We start from the raw sequence: 15,380 nt of genomic DNA, 5'->3' as shown, positions 1-15,380 counted from the left end.
TTCAACCAGTCGCTAGTATCAGGAGTGATTCCGGAGGACTGGAAAAGAGTAAATGTAATACCACTATACAAAAGTGGTAGCAAAGAAGAAGTAAGTAACTACAGACCAGTGAGCCTTACATCAGTAGTGGGTGACAAAAGCAATAGATCAAGGGGGTGTAGATGTAGCTTATCTAGACTTTAGTAAGGCTTTTGACAAGATCTTGGTTGCAGAATAGGAAACAGAGAGTTGTAGTAAATGCATTGTATTCACTGGAAGGAAAGGTTACCAGTGGAGTACCCCAGGTATCTGTACTTGGGTCAGTGCTTTTTAATATTTATGTTGGTGATATTGCAAATGGTATTGAAGGGAAAGTATGCCTTTTTGCAGATGATACAAAAGTAGGCAACAGAGTAGACACACCAGGCTGACTGAGGATCTGGGTAGACTAGATGAATGGGCAAGAACATGACAACTACAGTTTAATGTAAAAAAAAAATGCTAAATCATGCACTTGGGTCTCAATAACCCAAAGGCTAAATATAGTACCAAGGTCACTATATTGGAAAATACAGAGGAGGAAAGGGATTTAGGAGTCACCATTTCAGATGTCTTGAAGGCAGGCAAGCAATGCACCGAAGCATTGAGGAAGGCAAGTCACATGCTTGGTTGCATAGGGAGAGGAATCAGTAGCAGGAAAAAAGAAGTAATAATGCCACTGTAGAGGTCATTGGTACGGCCTCATCTAGAATACTGTGTACAGTTCTGGAGGCCATATCTCCAGAAGGATATAAATACATTAGAGACGGTACAAAGAAGGGCAACTAAAATGGTGCATGGCCTACAGCACAAAACTTAACCGGAAAGACTAAAAGATCTTAATATGTATAGTTTGTAGCAGAGAAGGGAAAGGGGGGACATGATAGAAACTTGCAAATAGATCAGAGGTTTTAACAAGGTATAGGAGGGAAGCTTCAAAGGAAGAGATGTACAAGAACACGAGGACATGCACTGAGACTGGAGGGTGGTAGGCTCAGAGGAAATTTGAGTAAAAATTACTTCACAGAAAGGGTAGTGGATAAGTGGAATAACCTCCCATCAGAGGTGGTTGAAGCTAAGACAGTGGAACAACTTAAACACGCTTCAGATAAGCATAAGAATATCCTTAAGAGAGACCTAAGGAGCAAATAGGGTGGAAGTTGCCAAAAGGATAAATGAAATATAAGCTGTCGTCAAAATCTATGTTTCTATGTTTCTATGTTCTCAATAAAGATCTGTCCAGTAACTACAGAGTTTGAGTACACCAAGCTTCTCTGGGTCCCAGGCTTTTCCAAGTCCACCTCTCTCATAGATGTGCTCTCAGCACTAAAATAATATTGGTTAATGATAGCTGGTACCAAATACCAATAATGACCATTTCCAATAGCATACAGGACAGAGAGATTTCACCTTCTGGAGTGAATATAGCAGCAAGCACACAGGCCTCTGAGGACTACAGATGAAGACTGATACTTGAGAAATGGGCTTGGCTGGTGCATACAGTGACAAATCTATTCAAGGACTCTTATGGAATATTTTCCTGCATGAGTCTGACAACATAATTCAGAACTAGCATGCACTCAACCTCTTACATTGTAGGCTATACAATTAGGTAACTACATTAGAATCTAGTGTATATCTAGCAATAATGCATAAATCTATTATACAAAAATTGTTAGGAAGAATAAGAGGGAGAATTATCAAACATTCTAAAGAGGACAAGTGGTGGCATTACTCGTAGCAACCAATCAGCTTCTAGTTATTATTTACCTAATACACTCTATTACATGATAGGTGGAGTCTGCCACACCTCCACTTATCCTCTATAGAAGGTGTGATAAATATCCCCCTAGATTACAAGGACACATTGAAATAGAGTTCCCTACCCCATATTACACCCTGCTTTGTACATCCTAAAACTGCTGGGATCTGCAGACACCAAAGTCTAATGTCAAGGAAACTAAAACAATTTGCTGGAAGATAAGGGAGTGTCAGCTAGCAGTAATACCTCTATAAAGCGGTATTAGAGTTTGATAATGTGCATCAACTAGTAATAAGTGATCAGATAATTGTAAGGTACGTAACGGCTACAAGTGATATTGCCTAAATAACTACACAGCACTCTGTAGGAAAAGCTCTGCTTGGGATTGTGGAGCACACAGTACATCTTATTCATCACAAATTCAAAAGTACCAGCACATGATCATTTAAATCAGCCAGACATCAATTCATACACAATGTGCATTGTGGGGAATACCTCAGGACAGGGGTAAAAGCCACAACATTCTGTAGCTCGTAGGACACTACTTTAATGTAGAAACCTGTGAAAATATGTCTAATACATTAATATGCACAATATGCAATTCCTATAAAAAGCATATCTGAGTGTGACAGTTTTGTGTACAATTATATTGCGCTCCTCTATGTGAAGCTGTGTTGTCCGTGTCACTGCTCCCGAGAAGAAGCAGAATGTGCATGTAAATAAAATCTATAAGGTTATAAGTCAGTGGAACAGGAATTTGTTGCTTTTCATGTCAGCTTATGGCTGGTGGCACAAATATTGAAGAGTTCTTCTCTGCCTGAATTCATATATCAAGCCTTAACACAAAACGGTCTATAGCAAGTGACCACCCACACTCTTACCTCACTCTTCGTTCTTTTCAAATATGCCAAAGTCATTGTTCTTTCAGATACAACTGTCTTTAATGGAAACTGGTGAAAGTTATTTCACACATCAAGGGCTAAACTGAAATGAGTGGAAAAAGTCAAACTGATTGCCACTGTAACCCATATCTACATCTGTGGTAGGACAGATAGTAGGTCTTACGGCACTCAACAGTTCCTTTTTCTGCTACCACTAACCTCCATAAAAGCAACACTGCTTGCTGAAAGTGGACTAATATGTTCCCAGTAACCAACTGTGTCCGAGCTGGTGGGTGACAACCTGCCGGTTCCACTTAGGACAGATTTTATTATCTGCCACCTGGATACCATTGTCTTCCAAGAGATCGCCCGATGCTGAAACGTCTGGATGGCTAAGCCTTCAGAACTGAAAGCATAGAGGGCCTTATATTGGGAAACGCAAGGGTACCTGCTATGCAGCTAAATGCGGAAATGGTAGAACAAAAAGGAAGCTTGGGAATTAACTATCAAATGTAGTAAAATTTATCCAGATGCAACTGTAAGTATTTGAATATCGATAAGAGGACCTTTTATGAAGTCTTCATGCTAATACTGTAGGTGCATTTTGAAAAAATGAATTATGTTGTAGAAAAGCCTAATGAGATGCTCCTAGCGCCATCGCTGAGTTCACACGTACAATGAGGACCCTAACTCTTAGTGTGTGGGCAACTCTTGCAGGAAAGGTCAGACTTTTATTTTCCGGATCAAAGCTATGAGGCCATTGAGAAGTGTGCTAAGCCCAAAGCCCCCTAGCAGACCATAACAAGGCTAGTATGTCTGTACTGCACATAATGCTTGTGCTTCAAGAGATTTCCTTGTCAAGTGACTGACAAGAGCATTTATGTATAAAAATGTTGTGAAAACATCCAGCAGGTTTGCTTATCCCAAAGTGTGATTAGTATCTCTAAGTATGACACAAAGCTTGCACTTACTTTAATATAATGGTATTGCTTTTCTTTAGTGATTCAAAACCATGCACTGAATTGCTTAGCTTAACGCTTTGATGAATGTAGTTAAGGCTTAAAAATCCAAAGGGAAGAAAATGCTTTAAGAAAAAAAAGAAAAAAGAAAAAAAAGTTTTGTTTCAAGAAATGAAACACAATGCCTCTCTTTGACTTAAATCTGTCCGTGATAATCAGGGGGAATCACATACAACTGTCTATCTGTGTCCAAGAGGCTAAGGAGAATGTCAACATTTTTTCATACCTTTCTAAAGGCGCTTTGTTTTGGGGGAGCCTCCTTTGCTATTTTGTGGAGACTTGCTCTGGTTTGAAACTCAACACCAGGATTAACAGGTTTCATCCCAGCACAGGTATTTGGCCAGAGTACAGAAAGTTCCCCACCGCCTAAATATGCACAGCACACGGGCTTTGCATCTTCAAAGATCTGAAATGAGAGGAGTCTGGATACACCAAATAAAGTACAGCAAAGCGTGTTAATCACCTGCACTGCATGATAAGCAAATAGCTCTGTTTGAACTTGGCTGTCTCATGGCTCCAAGGATAGATTTCTTGGAAAGTTTTTTTTTGTAATTGTCATAGCTGACAACAAATGGGGACATGGAAGACGAGAAAGGCAGACACATTAACTCCTTTCTGTCCACTGAAACATGTATCTATGTAAGTGAGATACAGCAGAACAGGGAAGTTCCTATTTCCTGGCACTTTATAAGGACAAGGCAGATACTTTGGGTGCGATCACTACGTTTTCTCCACAATTACCATGTCGACAGTCATTATATAGACGCCATCATGCCGAAATGTTCAATATGTCATCAAAGGACAAAAACACTACAAGAAGTGACACAACTCTGAAAAGTCTGAAGATCAATATAAGTATAATATGTAACTTTTAATCAACATCATTAAAAATGGAGGTTTTTATCCACACTGATAAACATCATAATACTGTATATCACAGTAAATACTACTATCCAAAAGTGAGGAGCAATAAGGTAAAACAAAGAGATGTGTGTGTGGGGTAAAGTTTAAGCATAACCACAGCAATTGAAGCAAAAGAGAAGTGGGCGATATAAGAGAGGATAAAAGGTTTCAAAAATGTGGAAATACAAAAATGTTAAATAGCACCACAAACCGATGTATCTGTTTATAACAATAAATATCACATTGATGAAGACCATATAGGGAAAGGTATTGATTCAGTGGTAGAGTCAGGCTATGACAATACACACCCTATACAATGTCCAATGATAATGCAGATGATGGAAATTGCAGAACCTTGGTACTTATGTGTATGTGGTGATCTGCTTCCCCTTGTTATGCCGAGGCAGTATAGTGTGAGATGAGCGTCACCAGCACAGACACAGTGAAAGATAAAGTAGATCGGTATCTGCTGTCAGAGCTCACTAATACCAGTACACCATAGTGCAAGGCATTGCTGGGTGGTATGACGTATGCTCCTCTGGTGAAAGTATTGCTGAAACAATAAAGGGGTAGATAGGTTTAGGGAATTGGTATGATTTATCGCCGGACACATGTCCGGCGGTTGGAATCCCGACACCAGCATCCCGGCAGCAGTGGAAATCCTGATCGTCCTCAGATAAGTATTAGCTAACTTAATTCTACCCCCTAACTTTAACCCTCCCTTAGTGGTGCCTAACCCTAACCTCCCCCCCAGTATCTAACCCTAATCCCCCCTCTAAGAGCCTAAACCTAACCCCCCTTCCCCGCTGCCTAAACCTAAGTCCCCCGGGGGGGTGCCTAACCCTAAACTCCCCCCGGGGGTGCCTAACCCTAATCCCCCTTCCCCTAGCCTAAACCTCCCAGGAACCCTAAACCTAACCCTCCCCCACCCGCGGCTATCCGCGCTCGGCGTCCCTTCGATCGCGATGTATATCGACGCCTGTCTTTAGACCTTTGCCAGGATATGACAGTCGGGAAGCCGGCTGTCGGGATTAGGTCCGCCGGCTTCCCGACTACATACCAGGTGTAAATATCGTAGTAAAGATCCCATCGTGATCAGAGTTCGTGCTGCAGGGGGATCCTTTGTGAGCACAAAGGTATCAGAAGGGGACTCAACACGTGTTTCGCTGTCAACATGTAGGCAGGTACATACTGACCCCCAATTTTAACATTAACAGTAATCCTAACGCTAATCCTAACCCCAACCCTAAAAACATTTAACTGGGTTAACATTTTTTCAAGTGTTAACATTTTAACCATGTTGACATTGTGACACTCCATATTACGGTGTCAGTCTTTTTAAGTGTCAACATTGTGATTGTCAACATTTTGACTACATTCCACTTAGGCCACATAATTACTTTGCATAGTGAATGTGGCTTCTCAGTGCTTTAGATCACCGTGGACAACATTCACCTCTGACTGCAGGGGTTCAGTTTTGATTTGACGGCTAAAGGGATCATCGTCTTATTTGCCAGCCTGCATTTTTATTATAGAATTAACACTTCAGAGCATCCTAATGTAGATGTTCTAAATCTAAAGGGCCCGCACTGCACTGGCTTATACCAGGCATGTTCCACCTTCATCTGTTCCTGAACTGCATTTCCCATGATGCTTAACCAGCAGCTGGCGAAACGTGTTGATGAGGAAATAAAATGTGGTTAAAGTGCTATTTTTGTTTTAGTATTAATCATTATTATTGTTATTGCTATTGGGAATGCAATCGGGAAGCCGGCTGACTTAAGTCCGACAGCCGGCTTCCCGACTGCTTTATCCCGGCGAGGGTTAAATGACAGGCGTCTATATCTAGACGCCTGTCATTTTTCCGACGCCGGGAGACCGGCGCCCGGCATCCCGATCAAAGGGATGCCGGGCGCCGCGAGCGGACAGCCGTGGGGGGGAGGGTTAGGGGCTCCCGGGGGGACTTAGGGTTAGGCACCCCCCCGGGAGGGTTAGGGTTAGGCTAGGGGGAGGGAGGGTTAGGGTTAGGCACCCCCCCGGGGGACTTAGGTTTAGGCAGCGCGGAAGGGGGGGGGGTTAGGTTTAGGCACTTAGAGGGGGGATTAGGGTTAGGCACAGGGTGGGAGGTTAGGGTTAGGCACCCCTAAGGAGGGTTAGGGGGGTTAGGTTAGTAAGTACTCACCTATGGACAATCGGGATTTCCAGCGCTGTCGGGTTCCCGCGGTCTCTTCATTTGTCTGCCTGACGCTGCCGGGTTTCGAACTCCCGGCCATGCGGCCGGCGGTATTTCATACCGCTTCCTTGCTATTGGATATGAAGATTCTATGCTGTGAAATAAAAGAGCATTGAGGGCTACAGCCTCAAGTATTCTTAATGGCTAATATAAAATAATAAAAAAACAACAACAAATAAAAACTTTGGCAGTATTAGAGTGATGTTAGATGTGTACACAGGCTAGGACACGCACTGGTGAGGTGCAAATTATCATTATCGGATAATAACTCAATTTGGCTTGAAACATGTAAAGATTTCTTCATTTTCAGATATGATACACGGAGCAACACAGTGGACATGAGTCACAATGAGCTAGAATGGACAGTGATTGCAGAAAGTGGAAGCCCCCACAGCATGACATCACTAACATGCTAGAATGTGTGGCGAGATAATCACTTTCATGCTCAGGAATTACAAATTGACCACTAATGTGGACTAAATTAAGAGGCCATATATGTAAGGGAGCCTAAACTTTCTTCACTCAAAATAAAATGCTTCACGTTTGACTCACTAATGTTATGAACAGGGAAATTAGCAATTTATTAAATCAGATACACTTAGGAGTATATTTACTAAAGTTCAGGTATTTACAAGTGGAGATGTTGCCCATATTAACCTGCTATTGTCTTCTAGAAGGTTGTAGATAAATGTTAAGTAGAATCTGATTGGTTGCTATGGGCAACATCTTCTACTTTTATATACCCGTACTTCAGTAAATATAACCCTTACAGTTATTAATCTATTAATTTCCTTTATGGTGTGTACACACGGGACGATTAATATGCACAATATGAACGATAACAATATAGATCATATCGTTATCGTTCATATCGTGCATTTTTTTGTCCCTTCCAACCCACCAACGACCTGCGATGCGATATCAACCAGGTTACTATAGGGACCCGCGATCGTTGATCGTTGGCGGGTTGGTGGTGTGCTGGATGATCGATATCGATCATCCAGCAATCCGGAAAGGTGCAGGTCTGACACAAAAAATGCAAAACATGGGTTTAATTTTTATGCTTCAATTTAATATTTTAGAAATAACAAAACAATAACTGATATACAGTTTATGTTAGTATATTTCAGTAAAGTAATTTATATGAACAGTTACCATGAGCTCAAATCCATTTTAGTAAATTTACCTCAGAATTACAAAATGCCGATATACATTTTGGAGAGTTTTTCTTTTAAACCCCATAGAACCGTATGAGAATATGCATCAGAGCTAGAATGTTAATATTATTCAGAGGTAAAAGCTGCCTATAGATAATCACAAACACAGTGAGCACGAGCCCTTACGGTACCTCTGGTATGCTTCCATGCAGAATCTAACACGCAGCTAATATACACTATGAATGTGCTGTGATTTTACAGTCCAATCAATAGAAATATCCTAACACAACAAGGAAAAGAATAACATCTTGTTGGCATGAAAGTAAAGAGAGGGCTGCTCTCAGGTGTTTGGAAGCAGAATAGTACTAGTGCCAGTAAGTGACAGATTGGAAACAGCAGGGATTGTTCACACATCTGCAGAGCACGATGAAGGCATGGCTATCAGAGGCCATTCATGTCAGAGCTGTCATACTTTATTGGATGGGAGGGGGATAAAATACAGTATCCTATAATAACAGGTATTTTACCAATTCCTCTTATGTAGTTAATTCACTGTTATGAAAACAAAACAGAACTTTAAAACACGCAGACCGACAACAAGGTACTTCAAAGAGCAGCTAAGGTTTAAGCTGTTATATCTACAACAAGTTTGGTACAGCTGTTGTTGCAGCTTTGGGAGACAGCTTTAAGGGGCAAAAGAAATAGATCATACACCTTGTGTAATATTATCAAAGTGTATAATAACCTTATCCGATTCCCATATTGCAAGCAGTGTCCCACAGAGTTGGCCCTTTTAGATTAAATTTGATCCCTTCATATAGCCAAGCATCCATACGTATTACGGCTCCCAAGCAAAACTGTAGCTGGCCGGTGACAGTGATTGTTCTATGTCTGCTGGTATTGGCACAATTAGATGCGTCCTATTGACCCAACCACTAAAAAAACGGATCTGTCAATTTTCTATATCAGTTTGTGTGGTCAGCATAGAGGGGCTGATTCAGCAAAGATCGCTATTCTGCTTATACGCACACAACTGCGATGCTAATATCAGCGGTGACATGTAAATGTTTGCATTCGCATTGCGGATGCAGCCTGGCATAAGGGCTCCCACTTCCCCTTACTCACATCCGTACACTTGCCCAACATATCGAAACTATCAGTAACATCGAGTAACATCGGACTCAGACGCAGAGTTAAGGAAGCCCAGACCTCACTCAGGAATTGCTAACTTCTGCGCACGCTATGAGTACTCAGGAGGTGTCTGGTAGCTCAGTGGATAATTTATGCACGCCCATGCATCGGCGTTGAAATGCACTGGCACGCCTGCATTCGCCCGACCCCTCTCCCCCCCCCCGCCCCCATCACCAACCACAAACGGCACATCCTGTCAATCACTCTATCATTAGTCTGAGTAGCCTCTGCGTACGCAGTTCTGACCATAGTGTCTGGCGCGTAAGGTCCCCATACACCTACCGACCAGTCGCGCGATCCTTTGATCTGATCGGAAACACCTAAATGCCGACCAGCGGACACCGATGTTCAGTGATCTGTCGAAGGATCGGTGAAATTCTCCATGTTAAATTTCACCGATGTGCAAATCGCGATCACATATTAGTCATGATCGGAAAATCTGTGAAATCCAACCTGTTGGATTTCACTGATCCTGCAATGCCAGGCTGCAGAATCGAGGCGATCCATCGGTAGTATATGGGCCCCTATAGATACCGAGGGGAGGGTTAGGTTTAGGGTGCGGGAAGGGGGAGGTCAGGTTTAGGCACTAGAGGGGGGGGTTGGGGTAAGGCACCGGGGAGAGAGGGTTAGGGATGGGGAGAGGGGGAGGGTTATGCTAACGACCGAAAGTTGTTGTAATCCTAAACCTGTCGAGGTGCCGGCGTCAGGATTCTGACTGCTGTGATCCCGAGTGTCGGCATCCCGCACCAATTACCTAGGCATGATTTGCTCTAGGAAAAGCAAATAATTATATATGTTAGAATACACACAGAATATAATTATTACCTTTATCTTCAAGAGTTCTAAAGAGTCTGGATGACCCCTTCCATACTGGAGGTGTGTCTAATAGAATCTGATTCAGGTCCTATAATAGAGAAACATTTCACAATGAGAATGAGCAATCATTAATGCGTATTGCTAGAGACATATACTGTACTTCTAAATCTGACTCATCTTGTCCAATGGGGGCAGGGACAGATGTGTATGATTACATAGGGCAGCAGCTGAGCGTGCTCACCTTCTGCAATTATATAAAGTTATCTGAGTCCTATTCAGGAAACAAAGTACTCTACAAATAACCAATTAATTTTATTATTATTAATTGTTATTATTTCAATCATCATTTGCAGTCAGGCTGGCTATGATTAGAAATAATATATGCCAACAATGACTGTCTTTGGAAAAAGCACCAATGAGAGTGATGATTATTGGCATGCCGCTTTACTCTTAATGCCGCCTCGTCTAATAGGCAAGCATCAATGCAGACATGACTTCATTACATAGAAGAGAATCTGGTGCAGATATTTGCTTTTACATGCATTCTCCTTCTGTACGAGGGGCGTATAGTACTGTGTGGGTGGGGAGCAGCACGGGCAAAATCTTTAAGGCGGAAGCGGGAGGCAGTAATCAATTGGCATGAAAGGCGGAGTGTATTAAGTGAACGAAGAGGGCGGACAGGAGAGTGAAGGGAGATGAGATCAGAGAGGTAAATGGCAGAGGAATGGTTGAGGGCTTTGTAAGTGAGTGTGAGAACCTTGAATTGGGTTCTGAAAGGGAAGGGGAGCCTTTGGAGGGCTTGTAAGAGAGGGGAGGCAGATGTAAAGCGTTTGGAGAGGAAGATGAGCCGAGCAGCAGCGTTCAGAACAGACTGGAGAGGAGAGAGATGGGATTTGGGAAGGCCAGATAGAAGAAGGTTACAGTAGTAAACCAGTGAATGTATGAGGATTTTGGTGGCATCCTGGGTGAGAAAAGGTCTGATCTTGGAAATATCCTTGAGATGGAAACGACAGGACTGCGAGAGATTCTGAATGTGTGGTTTGAGGGTGAGGGATGAGTCCAGAATGACTCCAAGACAACGCAGTTTCGGACTAGATGAGATAGTTATGCCATCTATTGATAAAGAAATAGTGGGACATGATGTTATGTGGGAGGGTGGGACGACGATCAACTCAGTCTTAGACATATTAAGTTTGAGAAATCGCTGGGACATCCAGGAAGAGATAGCAGAGAGACAGTTAGAGATACGAGTCAGTAGAGAGGGGGAAAGATCAGGTGAGGAAAGGTAGATCTGAGTATCATCAGTATAGAGATGATAATGGAGGTCAACAGAGCAGATGAGTTTACCTAGAGAGGACGTATAGAGAGAGAATAGGAGAGGTCCATGAACAGAACCTTGGGAACTCCGACTGTAAAAGGCTGTGGTGGGGAGGAGTCATCATGAGAGGAAACAGAGAAGGAACGGTCAGAGAGGTAGGAGGACAGCCAGGAGAGAGCAGTGTCACGTAGACCAAGGGAGTGAAGGATATGCAGCAGTAGAGGGTGGTCCACAGTGTCAAAAGCACCAGAGGTCTAGGAGAATGAGCAGGGAGTAGTGGCCCTTGGATTTGGCAGCAAGGAGGTCGTTGCTGACTTTCGTGAGAGCAGTTTCAGTGGAGTGGAGAGAACGGAAACCAGATTGAAAAGTCAAGGAGGGCATGTGAGGAAATGTGGTGAGGCGGTTGTAAACAATATGCTCAAGGAGTTTGGAGGCAAAAGGGAGGAGAGAGATGGGTCGGTAGTTAGAGAGAATGTTAGGATCAAGGTTAGGTTTTTTAAGAGGGGGAGACAAGGTCATGCTTGAATGCAGAAGGAACAGTGCCAGAAGAGAGGGAGAGATTAAGGAGGTGGGCAAGATGGGAGTAGGCAGAAGAAGAGAGGTAGCGGAGGAGGTGAAGAAATAAGAGTTAACAAAGGTACTGTAAGTCTACCATAAATCTTAATTTCTTCTTCAGGGTCCACAGGGGATCCATAGGGATAGCATAGGAATGTCCCATAGCAGTTTCCCTAAGAGTGAGGATACTCCTGAGCAGAAAGGAGAATCCGATGCCCAAAGGAAGAATCCTGGGAGGCAAAGGTATCAAAGGCATAGAATCACATGGCCACTTTGCACAGCTGTTCAGCAGTAGCGCCACATCAAACTGCCCATTAGGGTCCCACAGACCGAGTAGAATGTGCTGTAACCCTGTTTGGAACATGAAGATCAGCTTGCATGTAGGCCTGAGAGATTGTCATGTGGAGCCAATGAGCCAGAGTCTGTTTGTTAGATGGCCAGCCTCGCTTGTGCAAGCCATACAATACAAAAAGAGAATCTGATTTCCTCAAGGATTTAGTACGATCCACATACATCCGAAGAGCATGAACCACATCCAAGCATGCTTCACCTGCAGAAAGATCCGAGGACTGGAAGGCTGGAACCACAATATCTTCATTTAAATGGAACAAGGAAACCTCTTTAGGGAGGTACCCAGCCCTAGTACAGAGGACAGCTCTGTCCAGAAGAAAGATCAAGAATGGGGAGTGACAGGAGAGCACTACCAAATCAGATACCCTGTGGGCAGAGGAAATAGCGAGGAAAAAGAGAATCTTTGCTGTCAGCCACTTTAGGTCTACCAAGTCCAGAGGTTCAAACAGAGGTCCCTGAGAACCAAGGACAAATCCCACAGAGCTACAAAAGGAGGTTGAAGATGGAGAACCCCGTGAGAGAATGTTCTAACATCAGGCAGGGGAGCAATCCTTTGCTGGAACCAGATTGACAGAGCAGAAACCTGAACTCTAAGGGAGGTTAGGTGGAGACCAAGCAAGGAGATATGGAAACCATGCACTGTTAGTGTGTCAGAGGAGTGGGCCTGAGAAGCACTGCTCTAGAGAAGAAGGCCCTGTAGGAGAAATAGCTCCTCTTCTCTAGAGTAGTATCTTTGATTTTGTCATATTTGTATGTTTCATGCAAAATATTAAACATTGTCCCTTTGCCTTTGCCTTGAAGGGCCTCGCTGGGTAGCCATGGAAGTGGCAAAAGTATCCTAAGGGAGCTAGAGTGGCAACAGTATATAATGGGCATGGAGGGGCAGTGCATACTATAAGCATGAAAGCTGTACTTTATAATATGGGCTTTGGAGCTTACATCAAATGTATGGGTTATATTTTACCGTTTTCCCATCACTGCATGAAAAATGCCTCAAACCACAATGTTTTTTTTTTACATTCTTTGTTTATGCATTGATATCATTTATTTGCATAAATACAGTCAGGTGCATAAATATTGGGACATTGACAGAATTTTCATATTTTGGCCTCTATTCACCACCACAATGGCTTTGAAATGAAACAAACAAGATGTGCTTTAACTGCAGACTTTCAGATTTAATTTGAGGGTATTTAAATCCAAATCAGGTGAACAGTGTAAGAATTACAACGGTTTCTATATGTGCCTCCCACTTTTTAAGGGGCCAAAAGTAATGGGACAAACAAAAAAATCCTAAATCTAACTTTCACTTTTGAATATCTTGTTGCAAATCCTTTGCAGGCAATTACAGCCTGAAGTCTGGAACGCATAGACATCACCAGATGCTGGGTTTCATCCCTGGTGATGCTCTGCCAGGCCTCTACTACAGGTCTTCAGTTCTTGCTTGTTCTTGGGGCATTTTCCCTTCAGTTTTGTCTTCATCAAGTGAAATGCATGCTCAATCGGATTCAGGACTGTATGTAACTGATAAAAATGTAACATGCTCCACTGGAAATGGGCACCATGGTATACAGACAATGCAGACAGGGAAATTGTGCCAAAAAGTCAACTCAGTCTTTTACAGCATTTTCGTAATGCACTATAATTATTCCTTAAGGTGATGACTTCCATTCATTCATTCCAAGATGCCTACATTCTTCTGGTGCAGCCACTCTGTTGAGAGTTTAGCATTATAGTTATGTTTCAGGACACAGATTCTGTTAGCATCAGCTCATAGGTATATGTACTGATATGCCTCTGTACACTTTACTGGTACAATAGGTAAGGGGCAAGTATTGCAGGAGTGTCCAAATGTAGTTGTGATGTAATGAATCTGCATTTGAAGGTTGTGTGTGTAGACATGCTGGCTAATGTATGTGTTTGTGTGATAAGCAGGGCTGGATAAAGGTTTGTGGGGGCCCCAGGGCAACTAACTTGTGGGGGTCCCTACCAATAAAACTATCAATATGATATACTGGCGCTGTTATTTAAAAGTATAATGTGTAAATACCCCCAGCACCACAAATGTGTTAAACACACTGTAGTGCCCCCAGATCACATTATGCCACACAGAATTTTTGATTTGTAACACTGCCCCCCCTCATGCTGGTGAAGTACCTATGTGTCGGGGCCCCTGGGCAACCACTGCTTACTGCACTGGTGATAAGAAAGCTGCTGCTCTGGCATGTGGAATGTCTGGAAAGTCATTTAGGCCAATATTTATCAACAAGTGATATTCTTGTCATGTGTTTGACAAATGACAGTTAGGAGCTGATTGGTTGGAGCACCATTTAAGATTAGTAACGAGTGATAACAAGAATATCACTCAGGGGTCTATTTACTAAGCAGTGTTAGGACACAGAGTGAAAAGTGATAAGAAAGTGATAAGGTGCCAGCCAATCAGCTCCCAACTGTCATTTTTCAAACACAGCCTGTGAGATGACAGTTGGGAGCTGATTGGCTGGCACCTTATCACTTTCTTATCACTTTTCACTCTGTCTCCTAACACTGCTTAGTAAATAGACCCCTAAGTGATAAATCTGGGCCACAGTATCTTGCAAATGTTCATGAGAGCAAAAGATTACCAAAATAGTGATTTTTATGTTTCTGGGCAACTCAATTAAAAGTTCAATCTCAGTTTGTGGGATGAGATATTTAAATGATCATGAAAGGATGGAGACTGTGAATAATTATGATGGGTGCCCCTGATTTTGTTGGGAGCCAGTGGTCCTTTTAACTCCAGGGAGATAGTAGACATCAGTAGTTCACCTGAAAATGACTAATTTCTCAATACAGCTACTAGACTCAATGCACAGATATATCTACATAAAGACAAATATTGGAACAAATGAATATTGTAGGACATTAATGTTGGGGAAAATGTATTAGTAGGCCGTGTGTTGCAGTGAAATTTTAATTTCAGCAAAATATGTACTTTAGAGTCTCAATCCACAATGACCACACACATGGGGGGAAATGTAAGAGTCTGTGACTTGTAGGCATCTGCGAGTTTCCGGTGTCTGCACAAAGTTTTCAAGTGGCAATCATTTAAAAGGCAAAACCAACTTATAGATGCGCCAGAATCGCAGGCTATTACATTTCCCCCATAGGGTGCAAGTATGACCATAGCTTTGGGC

At 42.6% G+C, this 15,380-nt stretch overlaps 1 protein-coding gene across 3 annotated transcripts in view; it reads right to left on the bottom strand.

The window, feature by feature from the left end:
• The window catches only part of MICU3 (mitochondrial calcium uptake 3), a 177,725-nt gene that overhangs the window by 99,668 nt on the left and 62,677 nt on the right, over window positions 1-15,380 (bottom strand). For all 3 annotated transcript variants that reach the window (XM_088478741.1, XM_088478742.1, XM_088478743.1), the window contains exon 4: window positions 9,990-10,068. In XM_088478741.1, coding sequence (XP_088334867.1) covers window positions 9,990-10,068 — 79 coding nt within the window. The remainder of the gene's footprint in view (window positions 1-9,989; window positions 10,069-15,380) is intronic.

This window comes from Taudactylus pleione, unplaced genomic scaffold (genome assembly GCF_031769625.1).
Source record: "Taudactylus pleione unplaced genomic scaffold, aTauple2 ptg000218l, whole genome shotgun sequence".
Taxonomy (NCBI): Eukaryota; Metazoa; Chordata; class Amphibia; order Anura; family Myobatrachidae; genus Taudactylus; species Taudactylus pleione.
Note: the sequence above shows the minus strand (reverse complement) of the source record. Positions and strands in the feature narration are given on the sequence as shown.